At 58.7% G+C, this 22182-nt stretch overlaps 1 protein-coding gene across 2 annotated transcripts; it reads left to right on the top strand.

The window, feature by feature from the left end:
* The first annotated feature begins 409 nt into the window (after positions 1–409).
* On the top strand, positions 410–20977 carry ATP1A3 (ATPase Na+/K+ transporting subunit alpha 3). 2 transcript variants are annotated; one of them, XM_082710839.1, is made up of 23 exons: positions 410–593; positions 4684–4773; positions 4912–4971; positions 6035–6238; positions 7422–7535; positions 7653–7787; positions 8542–8659; positions 8791–9059; positions 10744–10942; positions 11020–11129; positions 11217–11351; positions 13609–13801; positions 14132–14307; positions 14406–14542; positions 14799–14949; positions 15050–15218; positions 17608–17762; positions 17839–17962; positions 18655–18800; positions 19158–19288; positions 19707–19808; positions 20293–20384; positions 20585–20977. In XM_082710839.1, exons 1-23 carry the CDS (start codon positions 588–590, stop codon positions 20611–20613), a joined length of 3045 nt encoding a protein of 1014 aa, XP_082566965.1. In that variant the 5' UTR covers positions 410–587; the 3' UTR covers positions 20614–20977. The 2 variants fall into 2 exon arrangements, with proteins under 2 accessions (XP_082566965.1, XP_082566964.1); XM_082710838.1 differs by having other exon boundaries at positions 4645–4773.
* The last annotated feature ends 1205 nt before the right edge of the window (positions 20978–22182 follow it).

Below are 22182 nucleotides of genomic sequence, written 5' to 3'. Positions count from 1 at the left end.
CCCCTCCTGAACAACACCTCCACAAGGTCTCCAGCCCCCCTTCCAGTCCACTGTGTCCCCCGCCTTACTGTGGTGGTTTAAAGGAGTTCCCCCCAAACCAGTGTCCACCTCCCACAGCGCACCCTTCTCTCGCTGTGGCAACACCCCCACAGTGAGGGAATTTTCGGGGCCCTATCTTCCTCAGCGCCCCATTGCGGGGGTCTCCACGTTCTTCATTGCGGGGTCTCCGGGATCCCCCTTTCTGCGGCGCTCCCCCTTCTGGGAGGTGCCAACACTTTGCGGAGGCTGGGGGGCGGGGAGGACAGCTGCAGTACCGGGGGCGGGGCCGCGGACCATCCGTCAGGGTGGCGGCGCCCCTGATTGGCCGGCGCCAGCCCCCCCGCGGGCGCGGGCATATGAGGAGGAGGAGGCGGCAGCAGCCGCAGACTCTGTGCGGGAGGGCTGCGGGCTGGACGGACCCGCCGACCGAGGCGCGGGCGCTGCAGAGCCCCCCCCCCCCCAGCCCGAGCCCGCGCCTGAGCCCGCCCTGAGGCCTCTGCCCCGGCTCCCGTCCCGCCCGCCCACCCCTCTCCCCCGGAGCCGCCAAGATGGGGGTAGGTGCTGGGGCCGGCCGGGCCGTGCGTGTGTGCGACATGTGGGTCCAGTGACATTGGGTATCTGCGGGGAGCGGGGGCTCCGGGACCCCTGCGCTCCGGGGACAGGTCCGCGGGACCCGGCCCGTCGGTTTGGTTGTGCCGCTGGTTGAGCGTGTGCGCGGGGCCGCCTGGGGCCGCGGGGTCTGTGGCGTATGTTGGCGTGTCTTTGTGTGCGGGGTTCGTGGGGCACCGACCAGCCCTGGGCAGCTCTGCCTGACCTGGTGCGGTTGCACGCTCCACCGTATGTGTGCGTATGCATGTGTGCGCGCGTGAGCTCCTGGCTCTGTCCGGTCCTGCCAGCACCGTCTGCCAGCGATCGTGTGGCCCAGGTTGTGTCTGGGTGTGTCTGAGAGCTGGTGTTTGTGTCTGGGGGTGTTGAAACCCCTCTGCTTCCCCGGCCGGGTGGGGACAGGTCTGGGCTATGGAGTGAACACCAAATGACCTCTCTTTCTCCTTCCAGGCCTGGATGGGGGGGCTCCGCAGTGCGGCAGGTGGCCTGGGGATGTGTGTGTGTCCAGCCCCTAATCTGAGGAAGCTGATGGGGGTGGCGCTGGGAGAAGTAGGAGAGCAGTGGCAGGGAGATTTCGTGCCTGGCTGAGGGCGCATGTGTGCACATGTGGGGGGTAGGGGGTGGAGGGAGTGTATCATGCATGTCTGGCTATGCCCTTGCCTCTGTGTCCGTGTGTCCTTGTCTGTCTGTGAGTCTCTCCAGCAGATGCCGCCTCCTTCCCTGGCTGACCACCTGATCCCCTCTGCAGCTCTGGATTCCTCCCTGCGTGTCTGGGGCGGGGCCATAGGGGGAGAGTGGGAGAAGGAGGTGGGGGGCTGGGCAGGAGGAAGACAGAGTCCGGATGGGAAAGGCTAATGGAGAGGGAATATGAGGGATGGGGAGAAAGATGGCGGATGAACACTGATAGGCCCAGGGATGGAGATGGGGGCTGGGGCTGCAGATCTTTGGCTTGGGGTGGGTGAGGGGGGATGGGGAGAAGAAATGGGTGGGAGAGGACCCGGAGAGAGAAGTGGGGGGAGATGAAAGTTAGTGATGGCTTCCAGGTAAGTGGAATGGAGGGAGGTGTGGGCACATTGGAGGAGACTGAGACCGTACCCTGCAGGAAAGGAAGGGGAGCATAAGGAAAAGAAGAGGGGACAGGAGAAGAGAGGCCTTTTAGACATGGGTGGCAGACAGAGAGACAGAACCCTATGGAAAGAGCGAAATCGGCAGGGGCCAGACAGAGATGTTCTGAAAGAGAAAGAGAGAAAGGGACATTGATGCAGAGACAAAGACACACGGTCAGAGAGATATGCAGAGACGTGGGTGAGACAAAGACATGGAGAGACATACAGAAACAAAGAGAGAAACGGAGTCTGAGATTAGGAGACCCAAGGACAGACATTTCCTATCCAGAAACCACCAAAGTCAGCCTGAAGGGTGGGAGGAGGAGGCAGAGAGCAAAAGGGGAGGTGGAGAGAGAGAGATGCTCAGAGAAGGCCCAGACACTTTCAGAGGGGGAGGGAGAGGCTGGCCAAGGTGCAGAAGCTGCGCGAGCTGGCGGATGTCAGGGGGAGGTGGGTAGTCGAAAATGGTGAGGAGACGCAGAGACTGGCTGCAGCGAGACAGTGTCCCCCACCCTCAGAGGTGCTCCCGCCCCACAGTGCGTCCATCTGGGCCTCCCGCCTTGACTGGGAAAGCCTCGGCTCCCCCTCCAACAGATGGAAGCCCGCCCCCAAGGGAGTCTGGTCATAGCAAGGGCAAGCAGGAGCCAAGGCTTGCCTGCCAGGGACTGGGGTGTCCCGGTCCCCTCCTCCCTCAGACCCAGGGGTCCAGGCCCCCAGCCCCTCCTCCCTCAGACCTAGGAGTCCAGACCCCCAACCCCCTCCTCCCTCATACCCAAGAGTCAGGCCCCCAGGCCCTTCCTCCCTCAGACCCTGGGATCTAGTCCCCCAGTCCCTCCTCCTTCAGACCCACGAGTCCAGGCCCCTGGCCCCCTCCTTTTTCAGACCAGGAGTCCAAGGATCCCAGCTCCTCCTCCCTCCAAGCATCAGCTCCCAACCTTCCCTAAGGTTCCTGGGGGGCGGGGGCTGCTGGTTTCCTTCCCAACTCCTGCCAGGCCCCCATCTCTCTCCTCTCCTGCTTTGTCCCTCATTTCTCTACCTTGACTCCATGACCTTCTATCTCCACATCTCTCCATCCGGGGGGCCACCCCTTTGGGGAGGTAAGGGCCCTCCTGGCCCAGGCAGTGGAGACGTGTCGTGCCTGTCCCCCAGGCCTCCGTGCTTTGGAGTCAGACGCAGTGCTGCCGCAGGGCTGGTCCGGGGCCAAGCCAACCCCCCACCCTCTGACACCTTCATAGAGACTGCTGGGCCTCCAGGCTGTGGTAACCCCCAGGCTCAGCCTCGGGGTCTGGGGGCAGACCGCAGGCAGCTCAAGCCTCTACAAGGTCATGAGGGGATTAGCCCTGAGCTGCCTGAGCCCGGGATCCCAGCTTGGCTCTGGGCCCACAGGATCTGTCAGCAGCCATCTCCCAGCACCTGGCCTCACCCCACCCCTCCTGCCAGCCTCCAGGGACACTGTCTTCCCCAGCTGCCCAAGCCCCCCAGACTGGCACCTCCCTCCCACCCCTCATACTGCATCCAGGGCAAGCCAGGCCTGGGGCTTCTGTACCCCAAATCCCAGCCAGCTCCTAGTCTGTCCTCCAGAGACCTGACCTTGCCCATCCCTTGTTCAAAGCTGTCCATGGCTGCCGCCAACCCCCAAGACAGAGGCCAGGGCCCACAGCTCGTCATTCAGGACCCCCAGGTCTGGCTGTGTCACCATGCACATAGGAGGCTGGCTCCCAGGCTCTTGTCCCAGCTGTGACCAACTGCTGCGGTACCCTCTCCTCCATCCCCACCAGGCCTGTGGGGCCTCCCAGGATTAGCTGGGTCCTCCGAGAGACAGAGACTGAGACACCCATGGGGTTGAGGATGGGGCCCAGGAAAAGTGTTGGGTAGAGAAGACTGGAAGACAGGGAGAGTGACAGAGGCAGGGAGACCTGGAGCTAGAAGGACAGAGATGCCGAGATAGACCCTAGAGAGACAGACAGACGGATGGACAGGAAGGTCGCAGAGTGAGACAGCCAGAGATAGACAAGGTGATTGAAACAGAGAGGTGGAGAGGGACAGACACACCAAGCATTCCAGGGAAGACATAGCTCGAAAGTTAAAGAGACTCGTGGCAGAGAGAGGCGGAGAGAAGGACAGGGCAAGACACCGAGGGGATCCTCGGGATCTGAGATCCCACAACATGGCAACTTGGAGAGAGACAGGAATCCAGAGAGAATCCAGAGAGAGACTCAGCCAGTCATGGGGAGAGATCGTTCGGGAGATGCAGACAGACATTGTATGAGACAGAGAGACATACAGAGCTGGAGATCAGACAGACGGACAGAATTATACAGAGACCCATGCTGAGAGGCTCAGATAGACAGACAGATGACATAAAGAGATGGAGACAGAGCAGGGAGAGAAATAGCCACAGAGAGACAGAGATGGAAAGATACAGAGGTAGGAGACAGAGAGACAAAATAGAACAGTAAGAGAAGGGAACAGAGACCTGGAGAGACAGATCCAGAGACAGAGAAAGACAGACATAGCAAGGGGAGGACACTCTAGGATCTGGGACAGGCTTAGGGAGGGGGAGAACGAGACACAGAGATAAAGAGACACCAAGTGACTGAAGGAGAGAGAGCCACAGAGATCGGCACAGAAACAAAGAGACAGAAGCACAGACAGACCCAACAGAGACCCCGGGGACAGAGACCCAGAGATAACATGGCACCAGAGGCGAGACCCACACATTCTGAGAGACAACCACCCAGAGACACGGGGTAGAGACGGGGGGTGCAGACGAGCCTGACAGACTGTGACCCCCCAGAGCCAGCCCTGCCCAAGGCACACAGAAGCAGGCCAGGGTGAAGGTGGGCCCGCAGGGAGGGCAGGTGTCCCCCTTGTAACCCCTTCTCGCCCGCAGTCTGGTGGCTCTGACAGCTATCGTGTCGCCACCTCGCAGGACAAGAAAGATGACAAGGTCTCGCCCAAGAAGAGCAAGGGCACCAAAGAGCGCAGGGACCTGGATGACCTCAAGAAGGAGGTGGCTATGGTAAGCCCCACGCTTTGTTCGCGCATAGCCTCCCAGAGCCAAGATATGGCTGGGGATGGGCCTCATGCTCTCAGGTCCTGCCCCAGGCCCCCAAAGGCCTTGGCTCTCACTGCCTCCCCCCAAACTCTTGTTCCTCAGACAGAGCACAAGATGTCAGTGGAAGAGGTCTGCCGGAAATACAACACAGACTGTGTGCAGGTGCGGCTGGGCCTGAAGGAGGAGGACATCTGGGAGGGGGTGCTGGGGGCCTGGACCCCTGAGTCTGAGAGAGGAGGGTCTGGGGGCCTGGACTTCTGGGTCTAAGGAAGGAGGGGTTGGGGGCCTGGAATCCTGGGTCTGAGGGAGGAGGGTTTGGGGGCCTGGACCCCTGAGTCTGAGAGAGGAGGGGCTGGGGGCCTGGACTTCTGGGTCTAAGGAAGGAGGGGTTGGGGGCCTGGAATCCTGGGTCTGAGGGAGGAGGGGTTGGGGGCCTGGAATCCTGGGTCTGAGGGAGGAGGGGTTGGGGGCCTGGACCCCTGAGTCTGAGAGAGGAGGGGCTGGGGGCCTGGACTTCTGGGTCTAAGGAAGGAGGGGTTGGGGGCCTGGAATCCTGGGTCTGAGGGAGGAGGGGCTGGAAGCCTGGACCCCTGGGTCTAGAGAAGAGGGGCTGGGGGGTCTGGACCCCTGGGTCTAGAGAAGAGGGGCTGGGGGGTCTGGACCCTTGGGTCTGAGAGAGGAGGGGGCTGAGGGCCTGGGACCCTGGGTCTGAGGGAGAAGGTGCTGGGGCCTGGACCCCTGGGTCTGAAAGAAGAGGGGCTGGGGGCCTGGACCTCTGGGTCAGAGGGAGGAGGGGCTAAGGGCCTGAATTTCTGGGTCTGAGGGAAGAGGGAGCTGAGGGCCTGGGACCCTGGGTCTGAAGGAGGAGGGGCTGGGGGGTCTGGACCCCTGAGTCTGAGGGAGGAGGGGCTGGAAGCCTGGACCCCTGGGTCTGAGAGAGGAGGGGCTGGGGGACTGGACCACTGGGTCTGAGGGAGGAAGGGGCTGAGGGCCTGGGTCTGGGTCTAAGGGAGGAGAGGCTGGGGGCTGGACCCCTGAGTTTGAGGAATGAGGGACTGGGGGGTCTGGATCCCTGGGTCTGAGGAAGGAGGAACTGGGGGTCTGGACCTCTGGTCTGAAGGAGGAGAGGCTGGGGGCCCGAGTCCTGGGGGCCTGCAGTGCTTGTGAAGTGTTGGGGAGCCAGGGTGGCTCAAGGAGGGTCCTGTGTGAGTCCTGTGTCCCCCAGGGTCTGACCCACAGCAAAGCCCAGGAGATCCTGGCCCGGGATGGCCCCAACGCACTCACACCACCGCCTACCACCCCCGAGTGGGTCAAGTTCTGCCGCCAGCTCTTCGGGGGTTTCTCAATCCTGCTGTGGATTGGAGCCATCCTCTGCTTCCTGGCCTACGGCATCCAGGCGGGCACAGAGGACGACCCCTCGGGCGACAACGTGAGTGCCCACCACCCTGCCTTGTGCCAGGGCCTCGATATTTAGGGGTGCCCACCCTGCCCTGCTTCTGGCCCCTTCTGGCTTCTCAAAGTCCACTCATGGCTGTGTGGTGATCCCTGGGTGATCCCTCAGCGAGAGAGCCGGAAGTGGTCTTAGGAGACTGAAGCTCAGTAAAGCCAGGGAACTTCTCTGCCATATAGGGGTGGCCTTGGGGACAGTCGTCGCCTGAAAGACTCCCCCCGCCAAAAAACTGAGTGCCCTCGTGTAGAGAGCCAGGCACACCCTCCAACGCAGGGGATGCACAGGGGATGCTGTTGCAGCAGACCCCGTGCCTGGGAACACAGACCTGCATGCTGACCCCGTGGAGATCTTTGTACACGCATATGCACAAATGTGCGGAGTCAACACCGTCACGCCTAGACACGGACTCAGACACAGCTGCCTAGTTCAGACACACAGGCAGGGACACTGACGCAGATGGACAGACACAGGAACTCAGACATACACAGAGCTGCAGGCCCAGCCTGGGGACAGATAGACTGACCTGTGACTCAGGTAGAGACCAATCGTATTCCTAGACTTTGGAACCCAGGGTGCCTGCCTGGCCCATTTGGAGGTGTGTGCGACACTTGACCTCGGAGTCCTGAGTTCGAGCCCCACATTGGGTGTAGAGATTACCCCCCAAATAAATAAGAAAATAAACAAAACTTAAAAGGAAATTTAAAATGCACACAGGCAGAAAGACAGACACGGGGTCTCAGACCCAGGCAGAGAGAGACAGAGAGACAGAGATCCACACACAGAGACCTACACACAAACAGTCCCATCAGTTTAAAGCCAGGCACGCAGCCCAGCAGAGAGACAGACACATTGACCTGAGCGCAGGACAGACATGTACATGGATAATGTATGCTCAGCTTCTCAAACACAGGCAGTAAGATGGAGTGACACACAAAATCGAGAGACTGACTGACCTAGAGACACACGCACCCACGTGCAGAAAGAGGGGCCCTAACAGGCAGATGGACACACGGACCCTTGAGTAGACACAACCTGGGGTCAGGTACACAAATATGGAGCCCCCTGCCCCCTGTTGACTTGGGGCCCCCTTCCTGGATCCCACACCTCTCGGGCTGAGCCTGGGAGGGAGCAGCTCTGAGGTGTGGCCCTGTTTGCCCCACAGCTGTACCTGGGTATTGTGCTGGCTGCTGTGGTCATCATCACAGGCTGCTTCTCCTACTACCAGGAGGCCAAGAGCTCCAAGATCATGGAGTCCTTCAAGAACATGGTGCCCCAGGTGAGGGGAGCTTGGAAGGGGGCGCGTGGGAGCAAGAGGTAGGAAGGTGGTGGTGAGGTGTGCCATCCAAGCCCGGGTGGAGAGCGGGGCACTGACTCTTCTCCGTTGGGCCCCCAGCAAGCCCTGGTGATCCGCGAGGGTGAGAAGATGCAGGTGAACGCTGAGGAGGTGGTGGTGGGGGACCTGGTGGAGATCAAGGGTGGAGACCGAGTCCCAGCCGACCTACGGATCATCTCAGCCCATGGTTGCAAGGTGGGACCAGGACCTGGGACCCAACTCTGTCCTTCCTGAAGTGGCTCTGGGGTCCAGGCCCCCAGCTTCTCCTCCCTCAGACCCAGGGTTCTAGGCCCCAGCCCTTCCTCCCTCAGACCCAGAGCTCCAGGCCCCCAGCCCCTCCTGCCTCAGACCTAGGGGTCCATGCCCCCAGCCCCTCCTCCTTCAGACCCAGAGTCTAGGCCCCCAGCCCCTCCTACCTCAGACCCTGGCATCCAGGACCCCAGGCCCTCCTCCCTCAAACCCAGGGTTCCAGGCCCCCAGTCCATATTCCCTCAGACCCAGGAGTCCAAGCCCCCAGCCCCTCCTCCCTCAGACCTGAGTCCAGGCCCCCAGACCCTCCTCTGTCAGGTTCAGGAGTCTAGACCCTTAGCCTTCCCACCCTCAAAGCTAAGAGTCCCGCCCTCAGCCTTCTCCTCCTTCAGACCCAAGAGTCCAGGCCCCCAACCCCCTCCTTCCTCAAACCCATGGGCCAGGCCCCCACCCTTCCTCCCCCAGGACCCAGGAGTCCAGGCCCCTTGTCCCTACGCCCGGACCCATCAAACCTTAGAGCTTGGCGAGCAGTCTCTGCTTCCCAGCTTTAGGAGCCTCTAGTCCCCAGACACTACTCACTCACCCAGGCGTCTAGGCTTCTAGTTACGACCTCCACAGGTACAGCCTTGGCCCTGGTGTCCTCTGGACAAATGCCCCCTGGCCCCAGGGCTGAGCCCTTCCTCCTTTCACCCACCCTCAGGTGGACAACTCCTCCCTGACCGGCGAATCAGAACCGCAGACCCGCTCTCCTGACTGTACCCACGACAACCCCTTGGAGACCCGGAACATCACCTTCTTCTCTACCAACTGCGTGGAAGGTGCGGCAGGGGGTCCCCAGGTTGGGGCGGGGCTGGTCCAGACAGAGAGCTGTGTGTCTGGGACTTGGGGTCCCTCTGAACCTCGCCCTGACCCCACCCCCAGCTCAGCCTGCTCCCCTCTGGACCCACAGGCACGGCTCGTGGCGTGGTGGTGGCCACAGGAGACCGCACTGTCATGGGCCGCATTGCTACACTGGCTTCAGGCCTGGAGGTGGGCAAGACGCCCATCGCCATTGAGATCGAGCATTTCATCCAGCTGATCACCGGTGTGGCTGTCTTCCTGGGCGTGTCCTTCTTCATCCTGTCCCTCATTCTCGGGTACACCTGGCTGGAGGCTGTCATCTTCCTCATCGGCATCATCGTGGCCAATGTCCCCGAGGGCCTGCTGGCCACCGTCACTGTAAGGCTCGGACCCCCACGTTTGAGGGAGGAGGGGGCAGGGGGGCCTGAATGCCACGTTCCTGAGCAGGATGGCTTGTGCCCCGAGGGCTGAGCCTCCAAGGTCTTGAATGATGGGGTCTGGGTGCTCCGGAGGCTTTCTTAACGAAGCAGATGGAAATCTCGGGGCACACTGCAAGGCATAAAGGGCCAACAGCCTGCCACATTCTTTTTTCTTTTTTGAGAAAGAGGGAGGGAGGAAGCAAGAGGGGGACAGGGCAGATCCCAAGTAGACTCCAGGCTCAGCGCAGATCCCGACACGGGGCTTGATCCCATGACCCTGAGATGGTGACCTGAGCCGAAACCAAGAGTCAGATGCTCAACCGACTGAGCACCCCGGGCACCCCCTCAGTCCTATCACTTTCTAAGTTAAGTTACATGATTAAGAAGCCCACCCCCGTGGGGCTCTCTGCTATCTCAGTTAGGAGAGCACATGACTCTCAATCTCAGGCTTGTGAGTTCGAGCCCCACGTTGGGTGCAGAGATTACTTAAAAATAAAATCTTAAAAAAAAAAAAAAAAGGAAGTCCACCCTCATGATAAAAGGTCCAAAGAATACATTAAAATAGTTTAAAAAAAATTAAATAATGCCCCCACCCGCCCTGCCACCCAGTGGTCAGCCCCACCATAGAAGTGCATTGTCTACACAGCTCCCTGGCCAGTATAGGCGTATTCCAGCCAGTGGGGCAGTGCTGACGGCACATAGACCCGACCATCCCAGGAATTCTCTTTGTCTGCTTGGTGCTTTTTTTTTTTTTTTAAGATTTTATTTATTTGAGAGAGACAGAGAGAGAGAATGCACACAAGCAGGGGGAGGACAGAGGGAGAGGCAGGCTCCCTCCTGGGCAGGGAGCCCAATGTGGGACTTGCTCCCAGGACCCTGAGATCATGACTTGAGCTGAAGGCCAACGCTTAATGACTGAGCCACGTAGGCATCCCACCTGCTTGATTTTTTTTCACTGAATATATCCTGCAGCATTTTCCCCATTAGCATGTTCAAAGCCAGGGTAGGTCAGGGGCTCTTTACCAATGTGGGGTCACACATACGGACGCCCCGCTGTGAGTCTGGGCACGGGCAGGTGGGCGGCACACAGACTGAGCTCCCCAAGAGCCCCCTTGAGGCCTTGTCCAGCTTCTTCCCCCCAACCCACAGGTAGCCCCCCTACCCAGGCTTCCAGCAGCATCACTGTACTGATGGAGATAGAATAATTGAGTCCAGACCCTCGTTTTGGGCTCAGTTTTGTGCCAGGCACGATGGTATTGAACCTCATCCTCACAGCTACAGGCGGTGGGGACTTGCTTTCTCGTGTATTCTTTCTTTCTTTCTCTGTATTATTCCGTACTTTTTGTCCCGTGGCTTATTCACCCTTGCTGTCATTCCCAGATGTTTGGGTTTTCTCTCGTTTGGGATGGTTCTCAAGGCTGCCGCTGTGCACAGAGCAGTGGCTGGCTTTGGGGGTGCATGTCCAAGCCTATGAGTGTTGGTCTCTGCCTCGGGGTGGAACTGCCGGACAGCACGAGGCTTCCGAACGTCTGTCTGTCCTGTTGCTGTTTGATGTTAGGGCATGTTGTGGGTGCTTGCGGTGCTGGCGCGAGCCTGCTGCCTGGCTCCCCCCATGACTGTGATTGTGACCTCCCGCCCCCTAGGTGTGTCTGACGCTGACAGCCAAACGCATGGCCCGGAAGAACTGCCTGGTGAAAAACCTGGAGGCTGTCGAGACCCTGGGCTCCACCTCCACCATCTGCTCGGACAAGACAGGGACCCTCACCCAGAACCGCATGACGGTCGCCCACATGTGGTTTGACAACCAGATCCATGAGGCTGACACCACAGAGGACCAGTCAGGTGAGGCTAGGGCCATGGCAGGGACCATGGGGGTCTGGCCCCAAGGCCCTGTGACAGGGGACACATGCCTCCTTCAGGCACCTCGTTCGACAAGAGCTCGCACACCTGGGTGGCCCTGTCCCACATTGCTGGACTCTGCAATCGAGCCGTCTTCAAGGGAGGTCAGGACAACATCCCTGTGCTCAAGGTGGGTCCAGCTGCCCCCTTGACTCGGTCCTGCCTGTGGCCGTGGCCGCTGCCGCTGCTCTGCTCTGATGGCCCTCTGTCCCCACAGAGGGATGTGGCTGGCGATGCTTCCGAGTCTGCCCTGCTCAAGTGCATCGAGCTGTCCTCTGGCTCTGTGAAGCTGATGCGTGAACGTAACAAGAAAGTGGCAGAGATTCCCTTCAATTCCACCAACAAATACCAGGTACTCTGGGCTGTCTGGCCTGAGAGCCAGCCTGGACTTCCAGGTCTCGATCATGCCTGTACGCGGTCACCTCTGCCCCACTGCCCCCTTGCTTTGGACAAGTTACTAACCTTCCAGAGCCTTGGTTTTACCATCTGTGAAATGGGAATGGCAGCATCCACCTGGTTAGGTGAGGAACAGGGTGACCCAGGAGTGAGAGCAAGGTCTCTGTCAGAGTGGGAAGCTGAGGAATGGAGATCTTTCTATAGTGAAGAGGGGCCCACCAGAGAGCTCTCATTCATTCTGCAATCTTTGGTTGAGCCATCAGCTCATGTCAGGAACACGTGCTGGGACACCTGTGACACCTGTGGCAGTGAGTGATACAGTGGAGTCCATCCCTCTAGTGCTAGAAGACAGACAATGATGAAAGCATGAGGAAATATAGAATATCAGAATATGCTGGCTGTGGGTGTCTGGGGCAAGAGTGTTCTAGACAGGGGGCACAGCCTGTGCAAAGGTCCTGAGGCAGGAGTATTCTGATGTCTGAACGCTAGCCAGACAGCCAGGATGGTGGAGCAGGAAGCCAGGGAGTGTGCTAGAGGCAAGGGCATTAGGTACCTGGGCAGGACCCATCGGGTTTGTGGGCCAGGGAGAGGACTCAGGTATGACTTTTCTTTTTTATGATTTTATTTTGTTTTTTTAAATATTTTTATTAATTTATTTGACAGAGATCACAAGCAGGCAGAGAGGCAGGCAGAGAGAGAGGGGGAAGCAGGCTCCCTGCTGAGCAGAGGCCCTGATGTGAGGCTCGATCCCAGGACCCTGGGATCATGACCTGAGCCGAAGGCAGAGGCTTTAACCCACTGAGCCACCCAGGTGCCCCTCAGGTGTGACTCTTAAGAGGGACGTAAGCCACGGGAGGGCTCTGTGCAGAGGAACGGTGGGGCCTGACTCACATTTTTATTTTTTATTATTTTTTAAGATTTTGTTTATTTATTTGACAGAGATCACAAGTAGGGCGAGAGGCAGGCAGAGGTGGGGGGGAGTAGGCTCCCCACTGAGCAGAGAGCCCAATGCGGGGTTCCATCCCAGGACCCTGAGACCATAACCTGAGTCAAAGGCAGAGGCTTTAACCTACGGAACCACCTAGGCACCCCTTGACTCATGTTTTTAAAAAGAGTTTCACTGAGATATCATTCATCTATCCTAGATCGCCCACATGAAGTACATAACTCAGCGTTTTGGGTTGTTCACAGATACGTGCAGTCAGCTCCACAATTATGGAACTTTCCATCACATCAAAAAGAAGCCTCGCGCTCCTTAGCGCTTGTTCCCCTCCTTCTCCATCTCTCTGATCCCTCAGCAACCACTCGTCTACTTTCTGTCTCTCTGCATTGGTCTATTCTGGACATTTTGTATAAATGGAACCCTGAGACACGTGGGGTTTTGTAGCTGGCGTCTTCCATTTCGTGTGATGTTCTCAAGGGTCACTTCCGTTATGGTGTGTGTTGGTCCCCCAGACCTCTCCGTGGCTGGGCAGTGTGGCGTAGCCCACGCAGGCCCATTCGTTGGTCCCTTTATCTGCCGATGGATGCTTGAGTCCTTCGTCCCTATGCACTACCATGTGTGATGCCACTGGAAACTTCCCACACACGTTTCCTTGTGGCCAAACTTTGGCTGTCTCTCGGGTGTGTGCTTGGCTCACAGAGTAACTCTACCTTTTGGGGGCTGCCACACTGTTTGTCAAAGTGGCTGCCCCGTGTCCCAGTGACTCACCTTTTTAAAGGCTCCTCCTGGCTGCTGTGGGGAGGAAGTACTATGGGCTGCGGAGGGCAACAGGGAGCCTCGGCATGGTAGCGGATGGCTGGCCAGGGAGGTGGGGGGGGGGTGAGGGGAGGTCAGAAGCTGAGTGTATTGGAGAGGGGAGCTGGGCAGATTTGGTGGTGGGTCAGATGTGGGACGAGAGGACACTGGGCAAGACAGGGAGAGAGAGATGTATCCTAAGGATGGCCGAGATTTCTGCGAGCGAGCCCCACGGGCTGAAACATCTGTGAGACAGACAGAAATGGGCAGCGGGGAGCTGCGATCTCTGGGAGAAACTCCAAGAACCAGATGGAGATCTCTTGGGTAGAGAGTTTGGGGCAGAGAGTTTTGCATTCTGGGGGAGCCCCCGCTGTGGTCTGTCCTGGCCCCCATGCTCTGGGCGGGTGGGGGCCGTCCTCTCCCCGTGCTGGGTCCCGCCAAGGCTCAGGCAAGCCGGCCCTCGGCCTCTCCACAGCTCTCCATCCATGAGACTGAGGACCCCAACGACAACCGCTACCTGCTGGTGATGAAGGGAGCTCCCGAGCGGATCCTGGACCGGTGTTCCACCATCCTGCTGCAGGGCAAGGAGCAGCCACTGGATGAGGAGATGAAGGAGGCCTTCCAGAACGCCTACCTCGAGCTCGGCGGCCTGGGCGAGCGTGTGCTGGGTACGCACCTCGGGAGGCGCTGACCTGGGGCAGGGGCTCAGCCAGCTTGCAGAGTCGGGGGTGCGGTCCTTGAGGGCATGGGGAGGGGTGTGAGGCTGCCCAGAATCTGGCTCAGAATAGGGCCTCCCAGAATGCACTGTGAATGAATGAATGGATAAAGAGGGAGTGAGTGTATGAATGAGACAAGGCTTCTTTAGAGGGTGAATGTTGATAGTCCCCACCGACCGGGGCTCTCCTGACTGCAGGGATCCTAGCAGTGCAGAGCCATGGACCGGGAGGGCAGCTGTCTGGGGCGGGAGCCCTCATGCCCTCACCCCATCCTGCCGTCAGGTTTCTGCCATTACTACTTGCCTGAGGAGCAGTTCCCCAAGGGCTTCGCCTTTGACTGCGACGACGTGAACTTTACCACCGACAACCTCTGCTTTGTCGGCCTCATGTCCATGATCGACCCACCCCGAGCAGCCGTCCCCGACGCGGTGGGCAAGTGTCGCAGCGCTGGCATCAAGGTGTGGCCTGGGGCAGCAGGGGGTCGGGGGGGGTGGGGGCGGGCCCCTCCAGGGGTCGCCAGCAGTAAGACTGGACCATCCCTGCCCAATGCCCACAGGTCATCATGGTTACGGGTGATCACCCCATCACGGCCAAGGCCATCGCCAAGGGTGTGGGCATCATCTCCGAGGGCAATGAGACAGTGGAGGACATCGCTGCCCGGCTCAACATTCCAGTCAGCCAGGTCAACCCCCGGTGAGGCCCACCCCCCTCTTCTGGCTCTTAGCATCTGGTCCCACGCCCCCTCCACATTTGAGGATGGGCCGGGTGGGGCAGGGCTGCCTCTGAGCTTGGCTGTTCACAGCCCTGTGACCCTGAGCAAGTCACTTACACTTCCTGAGCCTTGGTTTCAGAGCCCAGTCCTCCCACCTCTCCTGTCTGTGGGCTCAGCCAGCCTGGCTGTCTGTCCATGCTTCCCCACGTGTCCTGACCGGCCCTCTGCTCTTCCCAGGGATGCCAAGGCCTGTGTGATCCATGGCACCGACCTCAAGGACTTTACCTCAGAGCAGATCGATGAGATCCTGCAGAACCACACCGAGATCGTCTTCGCCCGCACGTCCCCCCAGCAGAAGCTCATCATCGTGGAAGGCTGTCAGAGACAGGTGAGCTTGGCCTGAGGCCTCCTCGGAGGAGGGGGCTGTGACCCGGATGAGGGGCTGGAGCCAGGCCTCTGGGTGTCACCCTCACCCACTCTCCCTCCAGGGAGCCATCGTGGCTGTGACTGGGGATGGTGTGAATGACTCCCCCGCCCTGAAGAAGGCCGACATTGGCGTGGCCATGGGTATCGCCGGCTCGGATGTGTCTAAGCAGGCAGCGGACATGATTCTGCTGGATGACAATTTTGCCTCCATCGTCACGGGCGTGGAAGAGGGTGAGTTGGCCGGGGAGGTCCTGGAGACTGGGGTTCCTGCAGGAGGCCCCGAGAGGGGCAAGAGGAACCGGCCAGGGCTGTGGCGGAATGCGTAGTAGGGGGACACCAGAACCCTTCCGAGCCGCCTATGGAGCCTGAAACTAGTCCTTTCCGTCCTTCTTCCCCGAAGTGGGGCTGGGGGCTCCCTGGGGACAGGGCTGAGCTGACGCATTTCTGGGGCCCAGTCTGGTGAGCAAGGCAGACACAGAAGCATTTTTAAAACCTGTAAGTGCAACCATGGGGAAGACCAGGGTCCTTTGGGAGCCTCATGGAGGTCCCTCGCCAAGCCTGGGGTCAGGGGGTGAGGAAGCTTCTAGAGTAGACAGGAATCAGCATACGGAGTCCCAGGAGCCAAGCTGGAACATTCAAGGAGAGTAGTGCAGGGGGAGGGAGCTGTTGGCTGAGGGACAGAGCGCACACAGGCAAGGCGCTGGGAGGTTGCCCGTGTGCTGGGCGGGACCTGGCGTCTGGGGCTTGGGACACCGAGCCCAGGCTGCAGAGCCCATGGCCACCACCGCCTCCTGACAGGCTTTAATGAGGCCCCAGATGGAGCTGGTTCACATTTAATTTTATTCTGATCATCAAAGCAATTCCCGATAATTATAGGAAATGTAGACAGGCATTAGGAAGAAAATTGGAATTACCCCTAACCTCACCATCCAGAAATAATCACTACTCCTGCTCTGTGCATTCTCCTCCCGCTCCTCTCTCCCTTTGGCAGTGTCCCCAGGGTAAAAAAAGAATGCATGATAAAAGAGAATGCCAGCAGTAAAGCTGAGCCTAAAGTGACAAATGAGATGACCTTATCCCTTGCCTCCTGGTCCTGGAAGACACCATGGGTAAACCTTTCTTCCTCCCCAAGATGTCTGTGTGTATGAAAGGCACGACCTTGTGGGATCACCGGTCACACCTTCCACACTTATACTGGGCTCTCACCTTGTGCCTCCTGCCTGGTGTGGGACAGACAGCTGTGAGCAGAGCAGACACAGTCCCTCCCCTGCAGGAGCCAGGAGGGGCAGCTTTAGACAAATTAACACACGGATCGTGACATAACACACATAGATGTAAATTGCAGCAAGTGCCGAGAAACTCACAAGTGGGACGCCATGGCAGGTAACAGCCGTGGCCCTATCCACATCGGGCAGGCAAGGCAGGCCTCTCAGAGGTGAGAAACACAAAGAAACCCACAAAGTTTAACTTCCAGTAGGGGAAATTCAGGTATACTGCAGAGCAAAGAGCATAGGGAACCCCCATGTTCCCATCCCCCAGCTCCCTCACCACTCACGACCCCTCTTGTCTCAACACACACACTGGATTACGTTGAAGCACACTTCAGTCCTCGTTGCCTCCATCAATACCAGCCGTTTGTGGAAGGCCGAGCACAGCAGGAACAGGAAAGAGCCGGTCTTACTTTTACACAAAGGTGATCCGACCATTCCTACCACTAGGCAGCCTGCCTTTCTTTTTCCATGTGAATGACATACCTTGTTACTCATGCCTCTCAGGGCACCCTGGAGGATACGAGGAGGTGCTGGCTGCGTTAGTCTTTACCTTTTATTTACTTTTTAAATTTTAAATATTTTTTTATTTATTGGGGGGGAGGGGCAGAGGGAGAAGCAGGCTCCCCACTGAGCAGGGATTCCCAAAACGGGACTCGATCCCTTGACTCCGGGATCGTGACCTGAGCTGAAGGCAGATGCTTAACCTGCTGAGCCACCCAGCCGCCCCAGCTTCTTTTTACTTTATACACACTGGACTGATTGAGTTTGTATCGAGAGAGGACATACGTCCAGTAAGCTGGGCAGTTTGCTGAATTTTTACACATGTACACACCCAGGCAACCACCAGACCCTGACCAAGATAGGAACATTTCCAGCTCCATCAGGTTCCCTCCGGCCCATAGCTCCCTGCCCAGAAATAGGCTGTACCTGACTTTGAGCCCCATGCAATAGTCTTGAACCTCGTGTGTCAGTAACTTGTTCCTTTTCCTTGCTGGGCAGTATTCTGTTGTAGGGAGGGACAGTAGGCCGTTCATTCATCCACTCCCATGCTGGTGGCCATTGGGGTCGGTTCTGGGTTTTGGTGATGGGGACTAACGCTATGGTGAACCTTCTCATACTTGTTTTTTGGTGGGCATAAGCACTCCTTTAAACCTGGGAGTAGGATTTCCAGGTCAGTAGAGTGGGGGAGGGGGTGTTAATTTTAATACAAGCCGCCCAACAGCCTTCCCAAGTGGCTATTTCTCAGGGTATTGCGGTGGGTGTTTGTGCAGGAAGGTGGGCAGGTGGGAGGGTGGATTGGAAGGAACGGGGTCCAGGGTGCCCGGGATCTGAGCCTGCCCCTGCCACAGGCCGCCTGATCTTTGACAACCTGAAGAAGTCCATTGCCTACACGCTGACCAGCAACATCCCTGAGATCACGCCCTTCTTGCTGTTCATCATGGCCAACATCCCCCTGCCTCTGGGCACCATCACCATTCTCTGCATCGACCTGGGCACTGACATGGTGAGTCCCAGCCACCCTCTGGGCCCCATGAGGGGAGGGTCCTCCACTCCCAACTTACGCAGCCTCTCCTGCCCAGGTCCCTGCCATCTCATTGGCATATGAAGCTGCAGAAAGTGACATCATGAAGAGACAGCCCAGGAACCCCCGCACGGACAAACTGGTCAATGAAAGGCTCATCAGTATGGCCTATGGGCAGATTGGTGAGGACTTGGCGACCCCACCTGGTTCATGGCTGGATGCCCAGTGCCTGGCCCACAGTGGGCACTCTGGAACCTTCTGTTGGATGAGTGGGGTGAAAGCAGGATTTGCTGCTGGAGGTTTGGGAATGACTGGCAGATGCAGGCAGAGGACAGGCCTGGGGGGTGCATCCGGGGGGCAGATGGGACACCAAGGGGCAGATCAGGATTGGCCCCAGGCTGGCCACCTCAGAACCCACTGCTCCACCCTCCTCCGTGGTGGGGAAGACAAGATCTGACCATGAGTGGTCTGAGGGCAGGAGTGAGCCCCATCCCTTCCCTCCTCACCCTGCTGCTGGAGGTGCATGTGTAGAGCCTTCGAGATGCTGAGCTCCCCGTTGCTGGGAGTATGCCAGAAGGCAGAGGCTTCATGGTGGTGGTCAGAGGCCCGGGGAGATCATTCCGGCATCGGGGAGCCTGTCAGACTGAAATCCCGGGGGTTCTCAGGGACTCCCTGATGCTTATTAGGGGGCCTGGCTCTGGTGGGAGAGAGCCTCCCGGTGAGTCCCGCCACCAGGTGGCGCTGCCGGGGTGCCCGCTGGGAGCTGGGCATGCGTTCTGGGGTAGCTGCCCCCCTCCCCACTGTGGAGTCTCCTTCGGAGGTGCCCTGGGCTGGCCCCGACCCGAACCTTTCCTCATCTCCTCCCCACCTCCAGGAATGATTCAGGCTCTTGGTGGCTTCTTTTCCTACTTTGTGATCCTGGCAGAAAATGGCTTCTTGCCCAGCAACCTGGTGGGCATTCGGCTGAACTGGGATGACCGCACCGTCAACGACCTGGAGGACAGTTACGGACAACAGTGGGTGAGCGAGCGGCCCCACGGCACTGGTGAGGGGGCTCCCGTCAGCGCCCCTGCCTGCAGCAGGCAGGAGCCCCCATCCGCTGTCCCAGCCACGGGATGGGACTGCCTCCTAGGATGGTCCTTCTGCCCGGGGCTCAGGCCTCCTGGCACTCTCAGCCCAGCCTACCAAGGTGCCCGCCACCTCTGGTCTCGCTCTCCCCCACCTGCCACAGAGGGGAGGCCCCATCGGGACAGAGCCCCTGCCCCCCACCCCAGGGCTGGTACAGGGGGTGCAGACACCGGGCACGTGGGTCCCTGGTTGGGACCTGGCTGTGGCGGTGCTGACGGCCACCCTGCCTGCTTGTCATCGCTGCTGCAGACGTACGAGCAGAGGAAGGTGGTGGAGTTCACATGCCACACTGCCTTCTTCGTGAGCATCGTGGTCGTCCAGTGGGCTGACTTGATCATCTGCAAGACCCGAAGAAACTCCGTCTTCCAGCAGGGCATGAAGTGAGGGCCGGCAGCACGAGGCTCTGTTCTGTCCCATCCATGCATCTGTCTGTCCCTCCCCACGTGTGCCACGCGTCCGTCTTTGCCCCTAAGTGATTTCCTCTGAGTGGTCCCATCTATCGTGGATTCCTTCTGTGTGTCTTTCCGTGTGTGTGTGTGTGTGTGTGTGTGTGTGTGTGTGTTGGGGGGGCAGGGGTGTCACTACTGGGGTTCCCTTCCCACGCCTGTCTGTGTGTTGCTGTCTCTGTCTGTCTGCCTTTCTCCTTCTGTTGCCAACTCTCTGTCTCCTGTTCGTCCCTCTGTGCGACTCCTGTGCGACTCCGGGGCTGTCTGTCTCTGTCCACCTCAGGCTGTGCCTGGCTCTGGGGGACTGGGGGCTGGCTCAGGTCCTCTGAACCAGCCCTGCCTGTGCCTCCAGGAACAAGATCTTGATCTTTGGGCTGTTCGAGGAAACGGCACTTGCTGCCTTCTTGTCCTACTGCCCTGGCATGGACGTGGCCCTCCGCATGTACCCACTCAAGTAAGTGCCCCTCACCCTCCTGCCTCCTGCTTCCTGCCTCCCACTCCGGGAGCGTCCAAGGAGCCTTCCCCATGGGACATCCTCCTTGGCCCCACGCGGATCTCAAGCCTCACCTCTCCTACTATCTCCTTGAACCATCCACCATCACAGTCCCTGTTCTTCTTCTTTTTTCTCTAAGATTTTATTATCTTTAAGTCATCTCTGCACCCAACGTGGGGCTCAAACTCACAACCCTGAGTTGGAGAGCTGCCCGCCCCACCGACTGAGCTGGCCTGGTGCCTCCGAGTCTTTGTTCTGATGCCCCGGAGCCCTCCCCTATGGACATTCTCGCAGGGGGGCCCCTCCAGGCCCCAGTCAGCAGCCTCAACCAGAGGGCAAGGGAGAATTCCCACCCCCCAGGGCAGCCTTCCTGTTCTCCAGACTTGGCCTCTGTGCCCCCAGGACGGCCGCTCACCCACAACCCGCTGCTCTCCTGTCTCTGCAGGCCCAGCTGGTGGTTCTGTGCCTTCCCCTACAGTTTCCTCATCTTCGTCTATGACGAGATCCGCAAACTTATCCTGCGCAGGAACCCCGGGGGTGAGGGGGCTCCCCGGGTGTGGGGCGAGGCTGGGGGGGCAGGGGTGCAGTTGGGGGGCGGGGGGCAGGGCACTGTGCCAATCTCTCTGTCTCCCCCATGTCCCTCCTCCTCTCTTCCTGGCTCTACGGTCCCCTTCCTCTCGGTCTCTGTCCTGCACCCTTCTCCATGTCTCTTTCTCTTTCTCTCTCTTTGTCTCCAGGTTGGGTGGAGAAGGAAACCTACTACTGACCTCACCGCCCCCCCACATCGCCCATCTCTTCCCTGCCCCCCAAGCCCAGGACAGCCCCCACCAGTCCCCCCATTTTGTATTCTGGGGGAGGGGCCTTCTCTCCCCATGGCCCCACCTTGGCCCCTACCCCCTCAATTTATCTCCTGCCTCCCCACCGACCCCCCTCTGGCTGGCTTCTCTCTCCAACCCCTCCCGGCCCCCTTCTCCCCCCTCTCTTTTCTGTGTTACTGTTCCTCTCCCTCTCCTCTTCCTCCCCGTCCCCTCTGCACCCCCTCCCTGGGCTCTTTTTTACTCCCCCTAACCCCCAGCTGACGCCATCTCTGGTTCTGGACAATTATCAAATATATCAGTGGGGAGAGAGAAGCGTGTGTGCGTTGTGCTTGGTTTCTGACCCTGAGGGTGGGGAGCGGGTGGCTTCCCCGGCGCTGGCATCCATGGCCGGTGACCCACACAACCCCAGGAGCCACAGAATCATGGAGTCACCAAGTCATCGGGTTTTAGACCCAACCAAGGTTACAGCGAGAGCAGCTTCAAATCACTGGGCAGTGGGATTATGGGATCAGAACAGGGCAAAGGAAGAGAGGCAAACTCAAAGGGGAAGGGAGGGTGACAATGCTGGTGACAAAGATGACAGTGGTGATAATGGTGATTCACTGAGTGCCCTGAGTTGTTCAACCTTTAAGTGCTGTGTTCTTCTGTCACTCTTTTTTTTTTTTTTTTTTGAGATAAACTTTAAGTGCAAAATCTTAGAGGCACAAGGCACAGCTCAATGATTTTTAAGATGACATTGTGGGGCACCTGGGTGGCACAGTTGGTCAAGCATCAGACTTTTGAGCTCAGCTCTGGTCTTGATCTTGTGGTCATGAGTTCGAGCTCTAGCCTACTTTAAAAAAAGGGGGGGGCGCCTGGGTAGCTCAGTGGGTTAAAGCCTCTGCCTTCGGCTCAGGTCCTGATCCCAGGGTCCTGGGATCGAGCTCCGCATCGGGCTCTCTGCTCAGCAGGGAGCCTGCTTCCCACTCTCTCTCTGCCTGCTTCTCTGCCTACTTGTGATCTCTCTCTGTCAAATAAATAAATAAAATCTTAAAAAAAAAAAAACCCTACAGTGCATAACCACCACCCAGATCAAAGTACGGAACATTTCCACCCACCCAGAAAGTTCCTTCGTGCCCCTTTCTTGCCAGCGCCCCTCCCCCACCAGAGGCTGCTCTGATTTCTGTCATCATCCTTTAGTTGCACCTGTTCTGGGACTTCGTGTAAATGAAATCCTACAAGCACGTGGTCGTGTGTGTCCGGCTTCTTGTCTTTGGCACCCCTGTGAGAGTCACTCACACTGTCCCACGTATTGGTTGCTTTAGGACCTTTCTAACAGTGTCCTCCGACGACTTGCGTATGCGTCTCTGTTGGGCTTATGCTTAGGAGAGGGATGGCTGCGGGTGGCACAGGCTGTGTTTTCGCTTTAAGCCGGCCATACCCTTCCCAGAGCTCACATGTCATCCCGCATTCCCACAGGCTGTTGCCCGTCCCTTGACTTCCAGCCCTCCTGGCTGGGCTGCAGCGGCCCTTGGCTC

The sequence above is a fragment of the Mustela nivalis genome (genome assembly GCF_964662115.1).
Source record: "Mustela nivalis genome assembly, chromosome: 18".
NCBI classification, from domain to species: domain Eukaryota; kingdom Metazoa; phylum Chordata; class Mammalia; order Carnivora; family Mustelidae; genus Mustela; species Mustela nivalis.
The sequence above is the reverse complement of the archived record's forward strand: the minus strand, read 5'-3'. Positions and strand labels throughout refer to the sequence as shown.